Raw genomic sequence first — 27,472 nt, 5'->3', positions numbered from 1 at the left:
AGTTCTCAGGGTTAGAGTTGTGGCTTAGATGGTAGTGTGCCACCCAGTGAAAAACAAGAGTGTCAGATACTGAATGTAAGTCCCAGTCTTGGACCAAAAGTAAGTAACAGGTCTCAAGAAAAAATATGCAGCTGGGTGCTGGTGGCTATCCTAGCTACCCAGGAGCTTGAGATCTGAGCATCAGGGTTTAAAGCCAGACCAGGCAGGCAAGTCCATAAGACTCTTAGCTCCAATTAATCACCAGAAAACTGGAAGTGTTGCTGTGGCTTAAGTGGTAGAGTGCTAACCTTGAGCTAAAGAGCTCAGGGACAGTGACCAGGCCCATAGTTCAAGCCCCACAACAAAGAAAGAAAAGAAAGAAAGAGGGGGGAGAAAAGGGAGGGAGGGAGGAGAAAGAAGAAAATGGTCTTAAGACAGCCAAACAGAAGCATTTTTATGTTTCTGTGTTAAGATTTCAGTAGACTTTTAGAATATCCTGTTGTGATAGAATGAAGTTGGTCATAAGCTTCAATTTGCATGCCTTCTACGAGAAATTTTATGACAAACAAGCTTATTATTTTGCAATGTGAAGGACCATTGCTGTTTGTTTTGATATAGGTTCATGAATATAAATATCTGTGGTTCATTAAATGTATTGTGTAGCTTAAGATAAAATCTCAAAATATGCAGTTCACCCACTTACAGCCAACGTGTTGTTCAGTAGGTTTCTAGTATGTTCAGAAGTTGTGTAACTGCCATCACAATTAATATTAGAAAATTTTCGTTATTCTAATGAGTAATCGTTCTCCTTCCATATTTCTGTCCAACCTCACTCCTGAGCCTAGGTAACCACCAGACTCTGTCTCTATGGATTTGCACTTTCTGTATAGTGTACATATAATGGGGCCATAGAATAAATATGTAGTCATTTGGGGCTGGATTTTAGTTAGCATAATGTTTTCAGGATTTTTTTGTATTGTTTGGTTTTGTTTGTTTGTTTGGCTGGTTTTTTTGCTAGCCCTGTGGCTTGAACTCAGGGCCTGCGCACTGTCCTTGGTTTCTTTTTGCTCAAGGCCAGCACCTCTACACTTGAGCCACAATGCCACTTCAGGCTTTTTCTGTGTACGTGGTGCTGAGAAATCAAACCCAGGGCTTCATGCATGCTGGGCAAGCACTCTAATTCTAAGCCACATTCCCAGCCCTCTTCTATGTTTTTGTATATATTAACAAATACTTTGGGTTCTTTTTGTTAGTATATAATATTCCATTGTACATTTTATTTTTCCAATTATTAGTTAATGAACATGTCTGCCATTTGTTTTTTTCTTGTAATAATGCTGTGAGCATTTCTTAAAGTTTTTTTTTTTTCCTTACTCTGAAATTTTTTATATAGAGACTGACTAGGAGTATGTTCTTGTTTTAAGTCATTAGATTTCCTGTGCCTTGGTGGCTTACACCTGTATTCCAAGCCAGCCCAGGCAGAAAAGTCTGGGAGACTTTTCTTCAATTAACCACCAGAAAACTGATGTTGTGCTGTGGCTCAGAGCACTAGCCTTGTGCAAAAGAGCTTAGGGAGAGAGCCCAAGTTTCATCCTTACCTAAAACGAATCTGATGATTATCACATCTAGAATATGAGGCACATTTAACCAATGACTTCTTCTTTTTTTTTTTTTTTTTTTGGTGGCCAGTTCTGGGCCTTGGACTCAGGGCCTGGGCACTGTCCCTGGCTTCCTTTTGCTCAAGGCTAGCACTCTGCCACTTGAGCCACAGCACCACTTCGGGCCATTTTCTATATATGTGGTGCTGGGGAATCGAACCCAGGGCTTCATGTATACGAGGCAAGTGCTCTTGCCACTACGCCATATTCCCAGCCCCCAATGACTTCTTTTATCTTTAAGAGATAGACATTATTGGTCATGGCCAAATAAATATTTGGTCACTGCTTTTGATTAAAGTTTACCTGAGGTTTTAGCTGAGGATATAGTGATGTAGCTCAATAGTAGAGTACTTGGCAATTACTACTCACAAGGCCTTGAGTTTGATTTGAACACCACAATAAATTAATAAAATAACAAAATCATTACATCCATTATATTGAACTTATTTTTGCTTAAAATAGATATTTGGTGCTTGAAAAACTGAAGAAAGAAGATGCTGAGCGAATTCATATATTCAGTTCTTTTTTCTACAAACGCCTTAATCAGAGAGAGAGGAGAAATCATGAAACAAGTAATCTGTCGTAAGTCAAACTGAAAATCCTTAACAAACATAATAAGTCACTTAAATTGAGTTGAGTAGTTGATACTTCGCTATTTATTTAATAGCTAGTTATACTTATGTATACTTTATAGTTGTCCTTCCACAGAAAATTGGTCCCAGATTCCCTTCACCATTTACAAGTCCTCTCTATATGAAATGTTGCAATATTTTGCCTATAGCTTGTATGTCCTCCATATACTCTTACTTCTACAGTACTCATTAAACCGTATCGATATCATTAAGTATTTGTTCTGTGTTCTTCAGTGGGTATTGCTATCTACATGTTCAGTATAGGTGCGTACAGGTTTTCCTTCTAGATATTTTCTGTACTCAGTTGAATTCATGGATGTGCAGTGGTGTTTGAAATACAAAGTACTAGCCTTTGTAATTCACTTGCTTACTTTTTTAATTAAATACAGCCAGGAGGGTTCATTTCTGTTCTTTATGGGTTCATCTTCAAGTGACTTAAAATCCTCTTGTCCTAGCTTTAAGGTACTAGCTTTTTTGTTTACATGTTTTCTTTTGTTTTTCACCACTTTATATTGAGGCAACATTATTTAGTTCTATTTGTAAATTTAATGCAGTTCATAATATTTTGAAATCTCCTGTATACCTGAGATCTCTAGAAGAAGTAGTTCCAAAATAAGACTTTTCAAATTTCTTAGATGCTTATGAAATGCAGATTGGCTCTGTTTCATTCTAGCTTTTTCATCTAAGAGGAATCTTGAGAATCAACTCTTTCCCCCCTCTCTCTCTATCTCTCTCTTTCTTGCTCTTGCTCTCTCATTCTTTCTCTCTTTCCTTTTGTGCCAGTGAGGTTCTTTTTCTCAAGGCTAGCACTCTACCACTTGAGCCACAGTTCCACTTCAGATCTTTCCTACTTTGTTTATTGGAGATAACATTCTCATAGAATTTCCTGCCCAGGCTTGCATCAAACCACAATCCTCATATCAGCCTCCTGAGTAGCTAGGATTACAGGTGTGAGCCACTAGCACCTGGCTAGAATCTACGTTCAGTGAGCTCTTTTGGGTAGTTAACTCTCAGACAAGTTAAGGTAATATCACACTGAGTAGTTTTATTGAACTTCCTGCCCATAGAGTGATGTTATCCTGCTTTGATATTTGCTGTAATTGGTCAGAATATATGCACAAGAGTTGGTACATTTTCTTTCTTTTTTTTTTTTTTTTTTTGCCAGTCCTGGGCCTTGGACTCAGGGCCTGAGCACTGTCCCTGGCTTCTTTTTGCTCAAGGCTAGCACTCTGCCACTTGAGTCACAGCGCCACTTCTGGCCATTTTCTGTATATGTGGTGCTGGGGAATCTAACCCAGGGCTTCAAGTATACGAGGCAAGCGCTCTTGCCACTAGGCCATATCCCCCGCCCTTGGTACATTTTCTTATAGTGGTTATTGTTTTGAATTGATCTATGGTGTGTATATAAACAATATTTCTATTTCAGAAGTTCCTAATCTTGTGTCTTATTGTTGATGATAGTTAATTATTTTGACCAATGCTCATAAACTATTGTACTTTATCTACTTTCAAATTTTCTTACTTTTCTTTTTCTTCTCATTTATAATTCATGCTCTACCTGAGAGGTTTAGGCCAAGATGCACTTGGCTCTGGATTTTGATAGGACTACAAGACAATAAATCTGTGTTGCTTTTCATAGAGAAAGAGATGATGAGAGATTTTAAAAATGCTTCTAGATTCTGTGATGGTCAATTCCATGCCTTATAGTTTCACATAAAATGATGGATTTTTTTCCCCAGTCTGTTGAACCACCTCAGCTGTTACTGCTGAGTCTTCATAATTTATAAATCACTACTGAAAATTAAGGTTATTTCCAAAGCTTACAGTTTATCTCTTTGTTACAGAATACAACAAAAACGACATGGGAGAGTGAAAACATGGACGCGACATGTAGATATTTTTGAGAAGGATTTTATTTTTGTACCCCTTAATGAAGCGTGAGTAAGAATTTTGTGTAAACATGATAGTGGTGTTTTGAGAAGGTGTTTAATGAGGTGAAGGCTTGTTTTTAAAACATCTTTATTTTATTATGTATCTTGAAGATGCCGTTTTATGAAATTTAATTTCCCAGTGAATCATGTAGAATACTAAATTTGGCAAAGAGTAGACCACATACCTTGCATGATTGGTCAATGTGGAGTACAGTCATTTTAATAGTAAACGGTGCTTGTGGTCTAGAAAATATCTGTACATGTTTTACTTTATGCATTGGTAAAAATAGAACCTATTTGTGCAAAGAAGAAATCATGGTGAGAACTAGAAGCAGTTTTGTAAGTAAATAGAGATGCTTCAATTCTTTGTATTATTCTTAGGAGTTCAGACTACTACTCCCCTGAGGACTGCAGAGGAATTGATACATAGTATAGAATTATGGAATTACTAAGCAGTTAGGACTGGAGAGTTTTCTTGGTTTATTTTTCTGTGTCCTCCAGCCAAACAGCATGAAGAACTACACTTGTAGTTTGAAATTTGGGTTTATCCTTTCAGCCAGGGAAAGCATGTACCATGGGCAACTGAGATGACAAGATCTCATTTTTCAAAATAGGTAAAACCAGAAATACTGATATGTACTAATTATGTTCATTGAGCTTCTATATGTTGTAATTTCCCAGGCGATGCTAATTTATTTAAAGTTAAAGTCATAAAACAAAACACTTGTTAGAAACTGTCATAGTAAATGCTTCAGAAAATCAAAACTCTGTTTTTTTTTTTTATTAGAAGTGATCATCTGATTCAGCTTTATCCTTTTAGCCAGAGAAAAAGAAAAGGATTTTTCCTAATTTTTAAAAGATGAAACAAAACTTACAGTTTATTCATATTGAAAGAAACACTACAAAATCTACTAGTCTAAATTTTTTTTTCCTCTTTCTGGTGCCAGTCCTGGGGCTTGAACTCAGGGCCTGGTGCTGTCCCTGAGCTTTTTATGCTCAAGGCTCATGATCTACCACTTGAGCCACTGCTCCTTTTTTGGCCCTTTGGTGATTAATTGAAGAAAAGAGTCTTGGACTTTCTTGCTAGAGCTAACTTTGAACCGTGATCCTCAGTCTCAGCCACCTGAGTAGCTAGGATTGCAGGAATGAGTCACCAGGGACCCAGCTTAGACTAAATTTTTGTAAGTGAGAACTGTTATAAGCAACTATAAAATAATTGAATATTTTTTAAAAATGAGCATTGGTAATTTGTTCACAAAGCCAATAAAAACATTACAGATACTCATTGCCAAATATAATTTTTCTAATAATAAATATGTATTTAATTATATTGCTTGCTTTTTACAGTGCACACTGGTTTTTGGCTGTTGTTTGTTTCCCTGGTTTGGAAAAACCAAAGTATGAACCTAATCCTCATTACCGTGAAAGTGCAACCATACACAAAAGTTCCCCTGTGGACGACAGTTGTGTTTCTTCTCCTTTGACCAGTGAAATGGACAGTGGGTCACAAAACTCTCCTGCCAAGCCTGTAATTAAGAAGATGCTAAACAAAAAGCACTGCCTAGCCGGAACTGATTCAAGTGCTGGACACGGAGAAAGTGAGCCGTGTTATCGGAGAAACATAGGCAGTGTGAAATGTACTGTGAAAAAAAAAAATCATACTCCAAGTGAAAGTGAAGATGCGAATAAAGGAGAAGCTGCAAGCCAGAAAGTTGTTGATAGGTCTCAAAGTGAGAATGGCCTACAGGATGAATGCTTAAGTTCGGGTCATCATCCAGGTACGTACTACATGTTTTGAAAGAATTCAGAGAGGACTTTTAGAAGAATTAGGCCGTTTTCTTTTTGTCAGGCATTTGGAGATAGAATGTATATAAAATGACTTTTACTCATTTTATGTGGTTGCATTTTGAAGTTGTATAGTCTTATAATCACTACCATAAGGAAGATTTCACTTTGTATCACTACAGAGATGTCCTGGTGTCCCTTCTGCCATCACTTTCTTCCCTCATTCCTAAGAGTATAGCTTTGACACTGTAATGAAGGCTGAACATCCCTAGTGTGAAATTTGAAATGCCCTAAAATCTAGAACTTTTTGACCATCAACATTGAGGTGTAAAAAGGTCTATACCTGACCTCATATGTCAGATATAGACACAAAATCAAAGACAGGTGTGCTAACAATGTTGTATGAAATTATTCTCAGACTGTGCATAAATTATATATGATAATTAATATGCCAACTCAGGAAATGTTAGTTGTGTAAGTTAAATTGAATTCAAGTGGCCAGAGGTAGAAATGAAAACATTGCTCTGGGGTCAGTTGAAACTCAGTTCCGCGTTCCTCACATTCTTGTACTGTATTTCGGTAGGAAGAGGACAGCTTCTGCCTTTTTTCCTGTCCCTTCAGCTCGTAAGTTGACTTTCATTTCCTGGGAACCAGTTTCATATATTTAGTCCATTATAAAAGTCTTACATTTCATTCAGATTCTCTGCGATCTAGTCAGTTACATGGCTTATTCTCCAGTTCACAAGTAGTCTGTACCCTGATAGGAGTATTACACAATGCAGAGATGTAGCAAAACATTCACTTAGCTGGGAGCCCATTGCTTGTACTTGGCCTCCTAGCTACTACCAGGCTGAGTGACTTCTGACGATCATGGCTTGAAGCCAGCCCACACAGGAAAGTTCTTGAGACTCTTTTATTTCCAATAAGCTACCAAAAAATCTGGAAGTAGAGGTGTGCTCCAAGTGATAGAGCGCTAGCCTTGAGCAAAAGAAGCTCTGGGACAGTGCTAACCCCCGTGGTCAAGCCCCAGGACTAGTGCGCACACACACAAAACAAGGCCAAAAAGGGCCAGAATCTATACCTCCGCTACAAAACGCCCTTTGGATAGCAATCTTATACAGTGTATATGAAATGAATTAAAAATTAAAGTGTGGGATGTAAAGCAATGGGACAAAACTTGGAGCTTTATAGACACAAAAACTCCAGAGATTCTTGATGCCTTATCCTAAAAATTAATATTTTGGTTGAGTAAATAGCTAGTTGTTCTTGAGGAAATAGCCTCAAAATTCCCAGTAGATATTGAAGTCATCTGTTGAATGCAAATTGTTTAATTAATATCCCTTTTCCCATTTACAGTATTTGTCTTTTGGTTATGATCTGTGCAGTACATTTATTTAGCTTTTAGTATGAATGTAACTGCATAAATTGACAAAACATTAGTTTATCACTTTGGGATGTGGTAACACTTAATATTTTCTATTTTTCTTAATGATTACTTAATCCGGTATTGAGCCCACAATTTGAAAAGCATTGTTCTAAATGTGTTTCTTTGTTTTTTTTTTTTTTTTTTTTTTGCCAGTCCTGGGCCTTGGACTCAGGGCCTGAGCACTGTCCCTGGCTTCTTCCCGCTCAAGGCTAGCACTCTGCCACTTGAGCCACAGCGCCGCTTCTGGCCGTTTTCTGTATATGTGATGCTGGGGAATCGAACCTAGGGCCTCGTGTATCCGAGGCAGGCACTCTTGCCACTAGGCTATATCCCCAGCCCGTTTCTTTGTTTTTTATTAGTTAAAAACCTTCGTTTTCATTATATGCTTCCTAAGGGCTCACACGTGCAAAAGTCAGGAGTAAGCATGCAGTGCAGCTCAGCCCTCTCCCCGCCATGTCTGAGAGGAGCTTGGAGGCACCTGTAGTTCTGTACACAGTGGTAGCACATTGAAGGAATAAGAAACGTGTAAACATGTTGTGATTACATGAATATCTCCGTAATTGGACACAGCTCCCTTTAGTAAAGTTGACAGGCTATAAATGATGTATTTTACACCGTTTTAACATAATCTGTCACTAGTATTAACCACTAGTATCAGATAACACTATACTAAGTGAGAGTTATATCTTATTTTAGAGATTCAATTTTTGAGGTGAGATAATAAGGAAAACCACTATAGATTATTACTTGACATTAATTATTCTCTTGTTTTCAAATGCATACGAAGTTCAAGTAAAGTAGAGATATAAGGACAGTCTCTGCAGATAGAAATCATTTGCTGCTAGACATAGTCTAATTGACATATCCCTAATTATTTGCATGTAAATGCAGATGTTTTAAGCAAAAATACAAACTTTTAAAAGAAATTACTGGAGGAGGTTATTCTGTGACAAGGATTTACTATTGTATTTTAGTTTTTTATTGTTTTTGTTTATTTGAGGGAGGCAGTACTAGGATTTGAATTCAGGTCCTTGTGCTTGCTAGTAAATAAGTCCCTTCCATTTGAACCATGGCTCTAAGCCCTTTTTGCTTCAGGTTATTTTATAGGCAGGGTCTTGCTTTTTAACCCCTTATAAATAACTTAATAGCCTACAAAAGTAAATCCGTGTGTTCACATTTGTGAAATTGCATATGTGTGATTAAACAGCCCCTGGTTTCCATACTGAAGACCCTGACTCACTTCCCATGCAAACCTTCTTAGAGTTTCATCTCCTAAGATGCTTTCAGCAAAACAGTTACTTTTTTAACAACTCAAGAGTCTTAGAATGAACCTTTAAAAGTATCCATTTTTCCTGTGAAGCATTTACATTTCTGCTACCAACCTATTTTGTCCATAAACATCCTGATGTGATGATGGCTATATATCATACTTGAATTTGGACCTTATTATTTGTCCCAGAGAAAATTTGTTTACTTTTTGCCATTTTTTTATCCTTTAATGGATAATTTTCCATATTTCACAATTTCAGTTTTAAAATACTGTGTTATTTTGTGTTCTACTATGCTGTTCTTGTTATTTGGGCATTGGTCTTATATTTCAGACTATTGTAACTCCTGTTCTTTCTGAGCTGGATGTCAGTGGCTCACACCTTTAATACTAGCTACTTGGGAGGCTGAGATCTAAGGGATTGTAGTTCAAAGCTAGCTTAAGCAGGAATGTCCAAGAGACTCTTATCTCTAACCACCAAAAAGCCCGAGGTAGAGTTATAGTTTTAAGTGTGGAGTGCCAGCCTTGGGCAAAAATGCTCAAGTGACAGCTCCCAGGACTGGTACAATCCTCCCCCCGCTCTCCCAAAAAGAAGAAAGGTGTCTTGTATATCTGGTATACACATGATGTGTACGCATATACATGTGTATTTAAGCATTATATAAGATATATAAGTATATTTAAATATGAAAATGAGAACTTAAATTTTAATGAATCTCAGGGCCTATGTAGTAGAAACATTTCTATAATTAACATGCCAACATAGGTTTTCATTTAAACTGACTTTTATATCATGCTAAAGCAGATTTAACTACTCTGCAGTAATCAATTCGTTACCAGCATAGGATAATTTTCACCATTATGTCCTTTGAGATATAGGGATAGCCTTTTTATTGTATAATGTTTCTCATTAATCCAGACGGTTTAAGCAAAATCAGGTTAAACTATGGTGACCAATCAGCTGAAGGAGCTAAAATGCTTGAAGATGGACTCATTGACTTCTCAGAGGATCAGGACAACCAGGTGAGCCTATAACTTACTTTTTTCTTAATTTTCTGACATTCGTTCAGTTATGTTAGAACAAACTGAGCTTACCTAATAGGGGAGATGACTTCATTCTCTCTAGTATCTTCTTGGGAACAACAGACCTTATTTTTGGGAGGTGTGGGAGTAGAGGAAGGTCTCATCTTTGGTTTTCAGTGTATTGCTGTAAAGCACTGTTGTTGTTTCTTTTAGTTTTTATAGGTTGAGTATTCCAAATCTGAAACCCAAAGTAACCCTCAAAAATTTGCGGTGGATTTTGGATATTCAGACCAAGAATGCTTATGTGGTCATGTCTATGCATGTATTCTAGAATCCAGAAAACTTTGAAATCTGAAACATTTCTGGGCTTATAAGCACTTGCATGTTAATGTACTCTATTCCCACTGTTGATTATTCCAGTCTAAAATTACTAGAATTTTTCTCACAGGAAAAAAAACAAGAAAAGCTTTATTCACTTTACATTCAAGACAGTCTACTGAGGAAGATATCTCTCAAATGAAGTAAATATGTAGTTTGTTTTAAAAAGTTTGCAAATCCCTTGGTCTGTGATGTGAGAACAGTCATTTATGTAACAAATAATTATTCATATCCCATTGTGAAATAAATTTGTAATACTTTAGAGATTTATTCTGTATGGAGTAAATAGAATTTCTAGTAAATTTCTAATTGTTAGTTCTCACTAAAATGTCAGTCACAGCATTAGAGGTAACTGGAGTAGAGTAACATAATGAAATTAGTGTTCGATTATTTACCTAGAAATTTTTTCTACATAATTGTTATTTTGTCTTCCTTGATGCTGTTGCATTTGGTTATTGATTATTTAGATAACAGTTTTCTAATACTAATGGTAGATTGTCTTTTACAGGATGATAGCAGCGATGATGGATTCCTGGCAGATGACAACTGCAATTCAGAAATAGGACAGTGGCACTTAAAGCCTACTCTATGTAAACAGTAAGTTTTAATTCTATATTTTGTAAGCAGTTTGATAATTTTCATGCAAGTGCTGTCAGAATAAAATGTGACTGGGAAGTTTTTATATAAAAACACTTCAGTAGAATTGTCAAATGTCAGAATCTTTGAGGAAAGGTGATGAGTTCAGGGCAAGGAGTAATCAACTTAGCCTTCCCTTAGTGCTAATCTTCAGTAAGTTATTGTTGGTTTTTAGAAGCACATGTGCATTCTCAACACTTCTTCGATGATAAAGTATTACCTATATATGGACCTAATCTCCTTTTACCCTATAAAAAATGTTGGCAGGAACTCAAGAGACTGAATGGCAAGCCTCATTTCTTTCTATAAGGAAACGTGAGACCTAGGTTAGTTGATAATTTGTTCCAGAGTTGGGAGTGTGACTCGCTGGTACCATGTGCTTAGTACGCACGAGGTTCTATGTTCAGTTCTTATTGTAGAGCTGGGCAGAGAATGGTATGTGCTCCAAAGCCATAAAATTTTAGCCGAGAAGAATGGAGAGCCTTAAACATTTCAGAACTTGGCCGTTATGTTAGAGTCCTTACTTGGGGCAAATACAGCTTTATAGAATTCAAGTGTTGAAGGTTCGATCTGAGCCTAGTGTTTTGAAGTAGAATCATGGGGGAAAAAATACTACTACATCCTAAACTTATTTTTTTTAATATGGTGATGCTTTGATGTGTTTTGTTTTCTACAATAGGCATCAGTTAAAAATGAGATTTTTTTTTTCTTAGCCTTTTATATGGCACTACTTCTGTTCATTTGTTTTTTGCTGCCAGTCCTGGGGCTTGGACTCAGGGCCTGAGCACAGCGCCACTTCTGGCTTTTTCTATATATGTGGTTCTGAGGAATCGAACCCAGGGCTTCATGTATGCAAGGCAAGCACTCTACCACTAGGCCATATCCCCAGCCCTTTTTGTTTGTTTTTAGAATATGTGGTTTCGATTTTAATATTTGTGCCAGGCACTGGTGGTTTACACCTGTAATCCTTAGCTACTCAGGAGACTGAGATTTGAGGATCTCAGTTCAAAGCCAGTGTAGGTAGGAAAGTCTGTGAGATGCTTATATCTAGTTAACCACCAAAAAGCTGAAAGTGGAACTGTGGCTTATATGGTTGAATGAGTATTAGCTGTAAGCAAAAGAGCTTAGGGATAGCACCCAGGCCTTGAGTTCAAGCTCTAGGACTGGTACAAATTATTTAAAAAATGAAAATTTCCTGCTTATTTTGACTTTCTACTAATTCTGAAGAATTTTAAGAATTTCCTGGTGATTTAGTGTTTAGAACTAAGACATAGTTATATTACCATAGCTTAGTGTTTAATATAATCACATAGTGTTTAAAATAACTATAGATATTAAGATATTATTGGGATGCATATGTCTTTAAGGCAAATAAGAGTAATTTTGAAGGTTTAATAAGTCTTACTGTATTATTTCAATTTGTTTGTGCTTTGTAACATTATAAAGTCTACAACTTTTGGTCCTTTATACCCTACAGACCTTGTATCTTACTTATGGATTCACTTAGAGGTCCTTCTCGGTCAAACGTTGTCAAAATTCTAAGAGAGTAAGTTTAAAATCACACCCCTACTTTCTACCATATTCCAATAGAGATGAGGCTGTATGTGTATTTATGTACATGCATATCCTTATTACATATGCATTATTGTAGGTATTTAGAAGTGGAATGGGAAGTTAAAAAAGGAAGTAAAAGAAGCTTTTCCAAAGATGTTATGAAAGGTTCTAATCCAAAAGTTCCACAGCAAAACAACTTCAGTGATTGTGGTGTGTACATCTTGCAATACGTAGAGAGCTTTTTTGAGGTGAGTTTCATTCATTGGATTTCATATAGTAATGAAATACTGTATTTGACTATATTTTCATGTAATAAACATAATGAGCATATATTTTATAGAGAGTTTGGAAGATAAATTCTTAATTTTTTATTAATTGTTCAAAGAGGTTAAAATTGCATGTGTCAAATTACGAGTGCAATGCTTATTGACCAATGTCACCTCTTCCCATTGTATTTCAAAAATTATTCCAGGGAGCAAACAAAGTACCTGACATATACAAGGCCCCAAATTGAACATCCAGGACCAACTAAACAAAAAATACAGCCAGGCATCAGTGGCTCATGCCTATAATCCTAGCTACTCAGAAGGCTGAGATCTGAGGATCACAGTTCAAAGCAAGTTCAAACAGCAAAGTCAGACAAGACTCCGATTCCCAGTTAATCACCCAAAATCCAGAGGTAGTAAAGGTGTGGCTGAAGTTGTAGAGCACTAATCTTGAGCAAAAAAAGCTCAGGAACAGCAGCCAGCCCCTGAGTTCAATCCCCAGGACTGGCACCACAAGAAGAAGGAAAACGATAACATCTGCTCACTCAATCTATGCACATTGACCTGTCCCCTCACTTACCAACTTCCCCTTTCCATGGACTCAGTTCACCAAGACAGCTCTGCTGCGGTCCAGACTGCTTCTCGCCACTTCTGTTTCCCCTTCTCATGCATAGTGCTTGAGGGATTTATGTTCACGGCCTCTGTTTCCACCAGTCCTATTGGCTTCTCAAATCTGGCATCATCCTAACCCTTACTTGAGTGCTCTTAACCTCCCAGCTTCATTTGCCACTTGTTAGTGCCTTTTTAAAAAATCACTCTCCCTTCAAGTTCAAACGGAGATAGTATCTGTGTAGTTACATTAACTCTCGCTTCCTTCCATTGTCCCTCCTCTCCAAGCATCTATATATAGCAGCAGTACTCTAAGCTGGTACCAGTTTCTTTGGGTGCTGTCCCAGAGTCTCTTTGTGATCAAGGCTAGCATTCTACCACTTAAGCCACAGCACCACTTCTGGTTTGTTCTGTGTAGTTTATTGGAGATAAAAGTTTCACAGACTTTTCTGCCCTCGCTGGCTTCAAACCACAATCCTCAGATTTCAGCCTCCTAAACAGCTAGGATTTCAGGCACAAGCCACTGGCTTGCTGCCCCAGTTTCTAATGTGCTACTTGCCTGCTTTACTTTTTTTTTTTTTTCTTTTTGCCAGCCCTGGGGCTTGGACTCAGGGCCTGAGCACTGTCCCTGGCTTCTTTTTGCTCAAGACTAGCACTCTACCTCTGAAGCTACAGTGCCACTTCTGGCTTTTCCTGTTTATGTGGTGCTGAGGAATCGAACCCAGGGCTTCGTGCATGTTAGGCAAGCACTCTACCTCTAAGCCACATTTCCAGGCCCATAAGCCGCATTCCCAGCCCCATGCTTTATAGGGGCTTCTTGTTACCTTAAAAAGGAAATTCTTCACATTGCTTATCCATGCCACGCTCTTGTGAACCAGCCTTCATTAAAGCTTTTTGGTCAGTTTTCTAATTCTAGCATATACCATCGTGTGTGTGTGTGTGTGTGTGTGTGTGTGTGTGTGTGTGTGTGTGTGTGTGTGTTTGTCTGGACGTGTCTGGACCATTCCACTCTGTTGCTTTAGTTGTTCTTTGGCTGCCTAACATCTGCGCATTCTTCAGGTTTAGCTTAAAGAGTAGATCCTTTTGGAATTGTGTTGAGCTCCCAGATACGTATTCTCATACTGCCTGCCATATTCTCATACTGGCTACCTTTGTCATATCCATTGTTTCAGTTGTTGAATTACCTTCCTATTCTGAGGCTTACAAACCTTTTGTTTGCTTATTTATTGGGCCAACACTGGAGCTTGAACTCAGATCCTCCTGCTCTTACCTAGCTTTTTTCTCTCAAGGCAGGCACTCTACTGCTTGAGCCATAGCACCAATAAAGAGCCAGAAAGTAAATATTTTAGGGTTTTAAAGCCATGTAGCCTATGTTGCTACTCTCAGTTCTACTGTTGTAAAGATAGTTACTGGCCATATGTGAGTTAGTGTGTCTATCGTCCACTAAAACGTCATTACTAAGGCAGGCGGTACGTGGATTTGGGCTTGTCGGCAGGTTGCCAGCCCTGAATCTGGAGCACAGCGTCGAGCTGGAGGTAGAAACTCTCCTGTCTCTCCAGCACCTAGCAAAGTTCTTGCATGCAAAAATTCATTTTTAGCTTGGGAGTATTTTGTGATTGAAACAAATGTTAGGGCGTCTCATGTAGATAAGGTATTCTAACAGGTATTTACTCTCTTTATTTTCAGAATCCAATACTTAATTTTGAACTACCCATGAACTTGTTGAACTGGTTTCCTCCCCCAAGAATGAGAACAAAAAGAGAAGAAATTCGAAACATAATTCTGAAGCTTCAGGAAGCTCAGTGCAAAGAGAAGCAGCAACAACACAAGGACACTGGCTCAGAAGCAGCCCCGGGTGAGGGGGCGGGGCCCTGTGTGGGCGGGGCCCCACACTGACCCGGATGGGCGGCCCTGCGGCCCGCCTCCCCTGCCTGCCTCTTCCAAAGCTGCACTTCCAGCTTTGGCTCTAGACAGTAAAGAACTGAAGTGATTGGGAAATGTTAATGCTTGTATAAATGTCATATAATTAATTTTCAAAGGAGTATGTATTAAGTAAAAGTCTGTAAATATGTTAATGAGGCCAATTTTTTCAGCATTTATAATTATTTTTTTCACTTGTTAGGAAGCTTTTGTTATGTATTTTCTGTTAATAGTACTTAAAACTACAACTTCTTAACAGAATAAATAAAGAGAAACTATTTATAGGAAAAATATTAATTTGATATTCTTTAGTGAACTTGTATATACAATTCTTCAATGAGTATGATTTATTTCATGGGAATAGTCAATGATCTATGATAATCCTTTAGAGAACTTCTACATATTTTCTAAAAATGTGAAAATGAAATGAAATCTAAGGCATTTTGAACTAAGGCATCTTCATATGCTTGAATAGAAGGAAAGAAGTCAAAGCGTTTGATTCATACATGTGTTCAGAGAACCCCAAAATGTAAATATTAGTGACTTTACACAGATACTTAAGAAACAGTATTAAGAGCAATTTAAAGAACTCTACCCTTGAATTATACTAAAAAAAACCAATGAATTCTACTTTCATTGTTGGCAAATGTATGAAGACATTGAAGACTCAGGTTAAAACTATTTGATAAGTACAGCTTGACTTTCAAATATCCAATGTTACCTTTCTATATTACAGCTCACGGTATGCTGCAATCTGTGTGATATATATGACAAACATTTTTAATCTGTGTAAACACAGGCTTTAAATAGGAATTTACTATTTTTTGTAATGTCTTTTGCTATTTTTTCATTGATCATTTGTTCTTGTTATTTTGATAAAGTATCAAGACATTTTGCTTTGAGTTTTTTGTGCAAATTATTTTTACACATGAAAAGTACTGTCTTTAATGCAGCAGAAATCTTCCACTTTGAATTTCCCTTTAAAAATGCTAGAAGGTAAGGTTGAGTGGTATAGCTCAGTGATAGCGTGCTTGCCTAGAACACACGAGGTCAAAGGTTCGTGTCCCAGTAAAGAAAATAATACATTGTGAAGCTTTTGATGACACATTTACGACTCATGTAGATGTCTTGCATGTCTGTACAGTTATTCATTATCAAAAAAGAATGGTACACATTTCTTTCAATCAAGTCTGAGACTTGAAATTTATATTTTATTTTTTGTGGAATTTTTAAATTCACGTGTAACCAAAATAGAATAAACAGGCCATTTTTATTCATCAGCAAGTATTTTATTTCTAACAACCATCTGGCATGGTGACCACTGATTAGGTCATTTTCTTGAATTTAATAAAATCCACTGGTATTTGGGTCATAACAAAAACGGCCTGTAGAGATTCGGTAAGGTGTAAACTTCAGAAAGATCGCCATTGGTGGTATGAATTTTATGTTTCTGTGTTAATTTTTTGCTATCATAACATTTCTGATCATCTCATTTTTTTACTAATACCTTAGAACTACTGTCATGGAAACCAAAAGTTTATATAAACTAAAGATAGCCAAATATTTTTGGATCTCCAGCAAGCTAATAAGACAAATGAGAATTTTAAAACCAAAATACAAGTAGCTATAAGTAAAACTGGCATGCTTCCATCTACACACGATCAACTGTATTTGCCGGGCGCGGGGTTCCGAGCCTTCCAGCCCCTCGTGGGGAGCCACGGGCATCGCCTGAGCCGGGAAAGCCAAGGACAGCCTGCCTGTGTGTCAAAACCAAACGAAAATTGTTCTAAAATGATTTCTTGGTTTTCTTTTACTTTCTGGTTACATTTTACTCATTTTTTGATAAGCTAAAATTACAACTTGTCCCTTGGGCCAACATGTCCATTTTTTTTTTTTTTAATTTCTACGTGAGATAGAGATGGCCGCCCGTCGACTTCCTACAGGGGAATACTGAGCGATTTGATAGTGTCTCTCCCATCCTATGTGAACTTTTATTTTGGAAAATGAAACTAATGACTGCAGTATATATGTTGAAGCCTTTGGAGGTTGTTAGGTTGTGCCTCTAGACGTGAGAATCTTGAATATCTGTGCGTTCCCTCGGTACTTGTATACTCCAGTCCTACTCACTGTGGTAGAAAGTGGATGGCAACCTTTTCAAATGTGTCGCGAGTACTTACATGTTGTGAACCAGAACTTTGAGGTCTAGAGTTTGTTACTGGACACTGAAACCGTATGGCAGGTATCTGCTGTCTTAAATAATTAAATAGGTCTGTTGTGTTGAGTTTCTCTTTGGATAGAATTACAGTTAATCATTTTTAGAAGAGTTTTAGATTACTTGCCATAAAATTTGTATGTGTCCCAGGTGTTGGTAGTTGAGGGAACAAAGGTAATACTTAGCCCCTTCCTTTGCCGTTGCTGTGCATACTCAGGCAGCTGAAAACTGTAGTATTTCAAGTTGGCTCAGACCTAAAAGGCTAGCTTTCCTTTGCGTATAGTCTAGGCCTAGACTCATAGTGAATTAAAGGGGGTGGGGGGGCTATTTGGAAATGGAACGTGATCATGTTTGTATCTTGTTTTAAGTCACCAAAATGAATTCAGTAATCTCCTTAAAACTGTTCATAGTCTCTGTATGATAGAAGGTAAAAAGAATAACAATTCTCCCAAAATTAAAGTCCCAGGTCAGATCACACGATGGGAAAGAACGGACCCTGCAGAGATGAGGTAGGACGGTGCCGGCTGCCTTGAGGAGATGCAGTCACCCCGCGCGCTGCACAGCTCGAGGAGTGGGTGGAGCCCAAAGAGTGGCTGCCCAACGTGTTCACGAACGCATGGCTTTCCAGCACGACAGCCGGTGCACACGGCTTGTCTCCACAGATGGGGATGCGGCAGAGGCTACCTGCTAAAGCAGCTGTGGGGACATGAGGCTTTTTTGGTACATTTTGTCACTTTACCCTCAGGAAGAAAAAGGGTCTGAAAGTTGCTGTTCCAAAGATAAACTTTTTCCAAATAGGAGGAATTGCTAACCCAGCTGAAGGAATGTGAACCTTGGAAAGCCAGTCCTATGTGCCACGAGGTACAGGAAGCAAAACAGAACCAAATGTTCTCTCATCTTCGTTACAGATTGGCCGTCTCCAGTGTGTGCCATCCAGATAAAGTAGAGTGTACTAAGGGAATCCAGCCTGATCTAGAAGGTTAAGAATTTCCAGAGGTGTAACATTTGAACTACTGGTAGACCTAACAGTCTAGAAGTAGATTTGAGGAATAGCACTCAGACTGTGGCAAAGGCCCTGAGGTGGGAAAAATAAAATGATTTGTCCTAAATGATAATAGTTTTGTTTATGAAATAAATACTAGACATTGGTCTAACTACTTAGATAAATTCATTTCATCCTTCACAATGACCTTGTGCGATACTGTGTGTACAGTTACTTACTACCCAACCATGCAACAAACAAGCCCAAAGAGAAGAGTCCTACAGGATTTGGACTCAAAATCTTGCTCAGAGACTATAGATTGAGCTGTACTAGATTTTTAAAAAATGGAAATAAATTAGATGATCATATATTTTACAGAATGTGGCAGAATCTTTATTATTGAAACTAGGCTTATGGAGTTCATTGGGTTCCATTATTTTTTAAGGTACGTTTCTTAGAAGGCCTGTGTAAATGGGGTTCGGGGTGAATGGACAGAATCCTGCAGCGCCTCGAGCCGGTGTTAATGGTGTCCGTTGTTCACTTTGAAAGCCATGGTGCAAATATTTCACCTGGAGGAGGAGCATGTTCGGGTGTGACTTAAAAAGTTCACTAGAAGAAGAGAAGAACAAACATGAGCCACTAATAATTATGAATTGCTGTATCTAGCTATTAGTTACCTTGTCATAATCTATGAAGTAAGGCATGATTCTGATATTTCCCTTGAAACTTCCTTTAAGAAACATGAACCGTGAGCTGGAAAGGATCTTCTTTGGTCCAAGTCCAAAACCTCTTGTTTTTCTCTTTAAATAGTTTAAATGTGTACAGCTGAATACATTATTGACAAAACTGACTTCTCAAATGAAACTACCAAAGAAAAGCCAGCATTGAAAGTTTTCAAACGTTTTCTTTAAACGCCATAAAGGGAAAACAAAATTAGAACTGAATGAAAGTATCCTGCTGTTTACTAGGTAAAGCACTAGGTAAAAGCAATTCTTTCTACTTGACTACCACAGTATTTCCAAATCGGCCTGGAGAAACCTTCCAGAAGGCCTGTCACAGTTACATTTCCTATCTTGTGCCCCCATTCTGTCCTAGTGAACAGGTGACCTTGAGGGAAATTGACTTGTGGTAGTCACATGACTTACCTAGGAAATAAACATTGTTCAAGCAGATCTGGTCATCAGGAATTTAAATTGAAAATAGGCAAGAATGTTGGTATTGGCAATAATGTAATTTTTTTTCCTTTTTATTAATGAGGTCTCCTAGACTACCTTGTTTTAAGATACCTTTCCCCGCACGTTTCCCTGTGCGATGTCAGCTCAGATGAGAACCGCTAGGACCGCTGGTCCCCAGTCTCTGCTTCAGGTCTGCAGGGGGGCTGTAAATTTATACCACCAGCATTCTGCAGAATACGGTGTGAAATTACCCTGTTCCACGGTGTTTTACTTGTAGTTACCAGAAAACAGGAGCACCTGGAGCAAGTGAATCAACACTTAAGACATTTTGCCTGGTTTTTCACCTGTTTTTACCAATTTTTCTTAACCTCCCAGTATTCATACTTATGGCTATACCTCTTGTGTAGGAAGAGAGAGACTTGCTAGAACCCGAGGCATAGCTCACATGCTAGACATGTCAGGTGTGAGGGAAACCAGGCCGAGGTCACGAGGCCGTGTGTTCAGGCCCCAGTATGGTGAAAATAGAGAAGTGAACATTGTTTGTACAAAACCTAGAATTCTATCCGCGCTTTTCAGAACCTTCTGTCTGGGAGCACTGTCGTGTGGACGTTATCCAGCGGTTGCCTTACCCGGTCCATCTTCCTAGACTTCCTTTGCTGTGCCACAATTCCAGTGGTAGAGACTCGGGAGTGATTCCCTGCTCCCGAAGCTCCCTGGCTGTGGTCAGGCTGTGTGGCCCACTGTGACGTCTCCCAGAACCGTGGGCTTCCACGGCTGCTCCACGGTGGCAAGCTTCATCTGGAGCTCAGGAGCACGGCCGTCAGTCGGCAGCGTGTCTTCTGTATGGGCCAGCTGTCCTAGTTTCCTGGAATAAACAGCCAGGACTGGACAAAGGTCATGCATTCGCGATGTTCCAGCTATTCCCAACGTCTTCCAGAAGGACTGTGAGAGTTTCCATTTCCTATCATGACTTACTAAGATACCTTTGCCCACCAGGCGCGGGGGCTCATATCTCTAATCCTAGCTAACCAGGAGGCTGTGACCAATGGGATCACAGTTTTTGAAGCCAGCCCCAAGGAGAAAAAGTTGGTGAGACCCCCATATCATATTATTCCTACCAGCTACACTTTGAGGACTGGAGCCCACGTCTTTGGGCATAAATACAAGTTCCTAGTTTTTTGTTTTGGCCAGTCCTGGGCCTTGGACTCAGGGCCTGAGCACTGTCCCTGGCTTCTTCCCGCTCAAGGCTAGCACTCTGCCACTTGAGCCACAGCGCCGCTTCTGGCCGTTTTCTGTATATGTGGTGCTGGGGAATCGAACCTAGGGCCTCGTGTATCCGAGGCAGGCACTCTTGCCACTAGGCTATATCCCCAGCCCAAGTTCCTAGTTTTTAAAAATACATCAAAACAAAATGAGGGCACAGATCAAGTGGTAGAGTTCCTGTCTGGCAAATGTGAAGCTCTGAGTTCAAACCCCAGTACTACAAAAAAACCCAAACATATACTTTACACATATACATGTACTTATACCCATGTGTATAGTACATGCATCATAACCAATAATAGGTATTACAGATCATTTTTAATTCTTTCACATGTAAAGTTACCTGCTTCTTGATTTGATCATCAGTTTCAATCTCCATTTTTCTTTTTTTAACAAGGGCTACTCTTTGCCCATTATGATTTAGGTTTCGGAATATAACATTGTCACCTGTGGTTTTGTTGCTGTTGTTTTTGAGACAGGATCTGGCTTGAACTCGGAATCTTCCTGTGTCAGCCTCCCCAGTGCTGGGATTGCAGATAGGTCGCAACAGACCTGCCTACACAATGTACTTCTTTAGTGTGTTATTGCTAGGTTTTGTTTACATTTTTGTTTACATTTTTACATCTGTTCTGAGTTCTCAATACTGATTAAGAAGCCGCTTTTTGACTCAGGATATACAGTATATACCATCAAATACTTCTCAGAATCTTTCTAAAATATAACTAATAGAATGTGGCATTTACCTCTGTACATGGCGAAAGTTTATGGGTGTTACATTTTCAAGAATTTTTTCAAGATTATCATTTGTGCCAGTACCCCTTTATTAAAAATCCAGGTTCACATTAAAGTTCTGTATTTCTCATGCCTTTTTGAAGTTTCTATTGTGTTTGTGATTTGTCTCTGCATTGCTTCATTTGAGTAACTATAGGACACAGTAAAAAAAAAAAAAAAACAGCCAGGAAAAATATGTAACTTTAAATACTTCTGTTATTATTAGACACATAGTAAAAAATTAAAGAACTAAAACTCCATGCTAAAATTCAGAAACAACAATTCATTTGTTTCAAAAAAAAAAAAACAAAAGCTTGGAAGACGAATTTAAAAATTAAAACCTGTGAACTAGAGCTTAGTCTTCCATGCTACCATACTATCAGGAAAAAAAATCATAAAAGATAAATTACCGTCTGATCCTGATAAGGAAAACATGAAAAATTTAACGACCAAGAGAAAGACATATTACAGATATATGAATGCTTAAAAAGAGACTAACATTTAATTCTATGATCACATCGTGTGATCCTCACTGAGGAGAAGGAACAAGTAACACATGCATGTCCGAAACAATACCATTTCCACTAATGTCAAGCACTACTGTGCCACGGTATCTTGTCGGTTGGTTTAGTGCCGGTCCTGCACATGAACTTAGGCACCGTTTCTGAGGGTTTTGTTTTTTGCTAAGGGCTAGTGCTCTGCCATGTGAAACACAGGTCCGCTTCCAGCTTTTTGGTGGTGAATTGGAGATGTGAATCTCATGGACTTTCTTGCCCAGACTGGCTTCCAACTGTGATCCTTGGATCTCAGCCTCCTGAACAGCCAGGATTGCAGGCGTGAGCCTCAGGTGCCCCCCGCTCAACAGTGTTTTTATGATCATAGAGAATGCACAAGGATTATCTGGGTGCCGGTGGCTTGGGCCTGGAATTCGAGCTACTCAGGAGGCTGAGATGCGAGGATTGAGGCTCCAAGCCAGCCAAGCAGATGAAGTTGACTCTCACTTTCATGTAACCAGCAAAAACCAGAGCGGAGCTATGGCTCAAGTGGTAAAGGGCCGGCCTTTAGTGACAGAGCTAAACAAGACCTTGAGTTCAAGCCCCCCAACCAAATGAATAATTAACAAATAAAAAATTTTCAAGATTAACAAGATTGACCAGAAAGAGAAAATTCGTTTTACTGGTGGATATAGACCAAGACCTATAATCATGGAGAGATATAATCCTAGAGTTTTAGATGGAAAGATGAAAAACTTTCCATTCCTAGTGCAAATCTGAGGACATAGTAAGTACTGAAGTGAGCCAGAAATCTGAATGCTCATTATTATTACCCCTCTCCAGGTCGTCCATTTTGCTTGTGAGTTTTAGGATAAACATTCTACTTACTATCTACAGAATTTGAAATGTTAATTAGCAGATCTTCCCAACAGTTTTGAAGTTGTTTTTAATCATGAAAGCTTTAGACACTCGGCTATAAATAGGATCATCATGAGACGCTGAGGGAGAAAATATTCTCAAGATGCAACCGTAGGCCATCATTTCCTTAAATTGCCATGCAACCTACGAAGCCCAGGCGCAAGGCTCCCCAGCCGGAGACCGGCTCCTCTAGAGTGTTCAGTGTATCTTCTGGGGTTTGAACTCGGGCCTTGTACTTGCGAGGTAAGTGCTCTGCCACCTCAACAATACCCCTAGCCTTTGTGCTCTGGTTATTTCTTTTAGTATTTTGTTTTTACCTTGATCCTCCAATTTACACTTCCTTTCCCTCCTAGTTCCTCCGCCGGGGCTGAGATGCTGACAAGCACCCCCCCTCCCCCCCCAGGGCCCAGCTTTGTCCTGTTGAGGCCGTTTCCTGCAAGGGTTGGCTGGATGTGGAGTAAGGAATACGCATCCAGAATCACACGCACGAGCCACCCATCCGGAGAAGTCTGTGCCGTTTTCTGTACAGGATCCTTTTTCTTTTCCTCCTCCGCACACAACTGAAAGTTTTCAAGAACAAATTCCTACTTTTGAAAGGGATGCCTTCTGGTAACTTATACTTTATTCTTTGAAAAACTTTTCCTAGCCCCACTGCTGGTGGCTCGCACCTGTTAACCCACGAGACTCTTATCTCCAATAAATTACTCAAAAAAGCCGGAAGTGGTACTGTGGCTCAAGTGGTAGAGTGCTAGCCTTAGGCACAAAGAGGCTTGGGAACAGTGCCCAGCCTCCAGGTCCTGAGTTCAAGCCCCAGGGCCAGCAAAACAACAACAACAACAACAACAATAATAATAATAATAAAGCACCAGTGGCTCATGCCTTTAAACCTAGTGACTCAGGGGGCTGAAGTAGGAGGATCATGGTTGTTCAAAACCAGCCTGGGCAGAAAAGTCCATAAGATCTCCAATTAACCAACAGAAAACCTGTGGCGCTGTGGCTGAAAATGGTAGAGCACTAGCCTTAAGCAAAAGAGCTCAGTAACAGTCCCCAGGTCCTGAGTTCAAACCCTAGGACCAGTATACACACACAGGACCAGTATGCACACACATACACACATTTCTTAACCATTACATGGATGCTAACATCCACAATTTGAATAACATCAACACTAAGATCCTATATGTCATGAAAGATGTAAATATACATGTGTAAGACTGTCTCTAATGCCAACTTTGATATGTTGCTGTACTCTCATGACAATAATTATAAAAGCTAACTCAAACGTTCTCAGCTTAGCCAAACGTTACATTTGGCTGTGAAGTTTAGCACTCTTAGATATTTTAACTCTCCAAGTACACAGAGTAGATATTGAGGCAGACTGTTTTGTAATTCTTTGTGTTTTGTTTTTGTTTTTGTGCTGGACCTGTGGCTTCCACTCAGAGCTTGTGGACTGTCCCTGAACTTTTTGGTTCAAAGCTAGGTAGGGCTCTATCACTTGAGCCACAGCTCAACTACTGGCTTTTTGGTGGTTAACTGGCGATAAGAGCATCACAGAGGGGCTGGGAATATGGCCTAGTGGCAAGAGCGCTTGCCTCCTACACATGAAGCTCTAGGTTCGATTCCCCAGCACCACACATATGGAAAGCGGCCAGAAGGGGCGCTGTGGCTCAAGTGGCAGAGTGCTAGCCTTGAGGGGGAAGAAGCCAGGGACAGTGCTCAGGCCCTGAGTCCAAGGCCCAGGACTGACAAAAAAAAAAAAAAAAAAAGAGCGTCACAGACTTTCCTGCCCGAGTTAGCTTGGAACCACAATTCTCAGATCTCAGCCTCCTGAATAGTTAGGTTTTAGGCATGAGCCACTGGCACTCAGATCTCTAGTTAATTTTATCTATTGTTGTCATGATCAATTATTATTGTTGTTGTTATTTTGACTGTGATGCTGGAGATCAACCTCAAGGTCGTATGCATGCTAGGCAAGATTTGCCCTCTAACCGATAGTCTAGCTCCACATCTGTTTTGTTTTCTTTTTAAATAAGAAGTGTCACTATTTCCAAGCTGGCCCTGAACCCTGGAGTTAAATGACCCGGCTACCCCAGCCTTCCTAACCACTGGGACTACAGGTACATCCTACCACACTGTGCATGGTCTCATTGTTGGAGCTAAACATTTAACGATTTGATTTTTTTTTTTATCATAGTAAAGTTGTTGTACACAAGGGTTTCAATTCAACATGTCAGTGTGAGTACAGCACATCTGGAGAAATGTCACACCTTCCAAAATGCCACCCCTTCCTTCCATGGTTCTCCCCCACCTCTCCCAGCCCACCCACGCCCCCAAGTTCACATGTGTACACTGAAGATTATGACGGCATCCACCCTCCCTTCCTTGCTCTATTTGTCTACCCTCTCTCCCCTTGACGTCCTCCCTAAACACTTACTTGAAAAGATCTAAAAGCAAAGTGGAAAGGTTTGGTCATGCCCAGAAAGCCCCTCTGAAATGAGTTAACGGAGTTCGTTTCGGATCATGAATATACAAATATAATATCTATTTCAATTTCAAGGATACACACATCTTTGCAAAGATGCAAATCATCAGGAAATGATGTCTTACAGGTTTTCGTTGGTCAGTTGTGGTGGTGCTGAAACTCAGTGCCTTAAACTCTTACAACCCATTTCTTTCACATTTCCATTACTTCTTTTTTTTTTTTTAAATAATAACACTTTTATTATCATTGTTATTTTTCTTAGAATGCTGGCCACCTTGAAAGCCTTTTCTCTGACAGAACAAGCAGCATAAAGGCAAGGGAATTAATTCACAAAGCTTTATAAAATGGTAATCTGGATTTTTTTTCACTATGTTTATCAACAAAAAAGTAACCTTGTTTCGGGGGCGCGGCGGGCGCCGCCACGGCGTCCACTGGACGGCCGAGGCTTTTCATAGTCAATGCCACATTAAGCCCAAGCAGTGGGCGAGGCGCGCCGCGTCCTTGGAGGCCGCACTGGGCTCCTTCCCCGCCCGAGCCACGGCTCCCGGACGGCTCTTTGGAGTCTCTCGGACTTACCGGTCCCGGCTGGCTTCGAACCCAGCTCCTCAGATGGCAGCTTCGCCGGGGTGAGCGATGGACGGGGGGGGGGGATCGGGACGCCCGGCCCGCTCCGCCGCGGCCGTGCATCGGTTCCGTTCGGGTTTCCGTCCTCGTTTCCAACCGCGGGCGTCGGGGAAGCCCAAGCCGCCCGGGCCCGCACGTTCCGCGGGGCCCCTCGCCGTCCCGCACGCGGAGCCTTCCCGGCCCAGCTGCCCCGCAGCAGCCTCGGCTCCCACGGCGACCCCAGGACGGCGAGGCCCCCGGGAAGATGCGTCTCCGGGGCGGCGGGGCCACCTCTCCCGCAAGCATCCTGGGCAGCTCGGCCGCGAACCCGGGACCGCCTCGGTGGGCACCTGCGGCCGGCTCCCGGTCCCCGGGGAGCGCGCGCTCCTGCCCGCCCGGCGCGCCCCGGGGGGGGGGGGGGTCGCTCACTCCCGGGGTGGCTGTGGTCACAGTGCCGGGCACTGCAGCCTGGCGCACGGGACGAGCTGGCGGAGGCTGCCGCCAACCCACGGCCGGGGAGCGACCGGGGCTCCCGGGGTGCGCCGGCCTGAGGAGGGGCCGGGACGGAGGCGCCGCCTCGGGAGGGGACGCCGCGCGCTCCCCGCCGCGCGCCCCCCGCCGCGCGCCCCCCGCCGCGCGCTCCCCGCCGCGCGCCCCCCGCCGCGCGCCCCCCGCCGCGCGCTCCCCGCCGCACCTCGGCCCCCGCCGCGCGCTCCCGCCGCACCTCGGCCCCCGCCGCGCGCTCCCGCCGCACCTCGGCCCCCGCCGCGCGCTCCCCGTCGCGCGCTCCCGCCGCACCTCAGCCCCCGCCGCGCGCCCCCGCCGCGCGCCCCCCGCCGCGCGCTCCCGCCGCACCTCGGCCCCCGCCGCGCGCTCCCCGCCGGACCTCAGCCCCCGCCGCGCGCTCCCCGCCGGACCTCAGCCCCCGCCGCGCGCTCCCCGCCGCCCCTCTGCCCCCGCCGCGCGCTCCCCGCCGGACCTCAGCCCCCGCCGCGCGCTCCCCGCCGGACCTCAGCCCCCGCCGCGCGCTCCCCGCCGCCCCTCGGCCCCCGCCGCGCGCTCCCCGCCGCACCTCGGCCCCCGCCGCGCGCTCCCCGCCGCCCCTCAGCCCCCGCCGCGCGCTCCCCGCCGCACCTCGGCCCCCGCCGCGCGCTCCCCGCCGCGCGCCCCCGCCGCGCGCCCCCCGCCGCGCGCCCCCCGCCGCGCGCTCCCCGCCGCACCTCTGCCCCCGCCGCGCGCTCCCCGCCGCCCCTCTGCCCCCGCCGCGCGCCCCTGCCGCACGCCCCCGCCGCGCGCCCCCGCCGCACCTCTGCCTGCAGCACCTCTGTGTCCGCCGCGCGCGTCCCCGCAGCACCTCTGTCCGCAGCCTCCTCTCCGCCGCACCTCCGCCCCCGCGCGCTCCCGCCGCACCTCCGCCCCCCGCGCGCTCCCGCCGCACCTCCGCCCCCCCCGCGCGCTCCCGCGCCCCCCGCGGCGCGCCCGGCCGGCCCACACGCTCGGCGCTCGCC

The 27,472-nt window shown here is 41.9% G+C and overlaps 1 protein-coding gene across 12 annotated transcripts in view; it reads left to right on the top strand.

Annotated features, from left to right (window-relative positions):
• Senp6 (SUMO specific peptidase 6) overlaps positions 1-27,472 on the top strand; it is a 176,010-nt gene that overhangs the window by 68,744 nt on the left and 79,794 nt on the right. For 6 of the 12 annotated variants that reach the window (XM_048353663.1, XM_048353662.1, XM_048353661.1 and 3 more), the window contains 3 exons: positions 2,100-2,219; positions 4,114-4,206; positions 5,548-5,978. The exons of 4 other annotated variants lie outside the window; for them this stretch is intronic. In XM_048353663.1, coding sequence (XP_048209620.1) covers positions 2,100-2,219; positions 4,114-4,206; positions 5,548-5,978 — 644 coding nt within the window. Of the gene's footprint in view, positions 1-2,099; positions 2,220-4,113; positions 4,207-5,547; positions 5,979-9,597; positions 9,702-10,587; positions 10,677-12,192; positions 12,262-12,366; positions 12,518-14,830; positions 15,961-27,472 lie in introns of those variants that run through there. 2 more of the 12 variants (XM_048353672.1, XM_048353671.1) reach the window with 1 other exon arrangement.

The sequence above is a fragment of the Perognathus longimembris genome, chromosome 9, assembly GCF_023159225.1.
Source record: "Perognathus longimembris pacificus isolate PPM17 chromosome 9, ASM2315922v1, whole genome shotgun sequence".
Lineage (NCBI taxonomy): Eukaryota > Metazoa > Chordata > Mammalia > Rodentia > Heteromyidae > Perognathus > Perognathus longimembris.
Note: the sequence above shows the minus strand (reverse complement) of the source record. Positions and strands in the feature narration are given on the sequence as shown.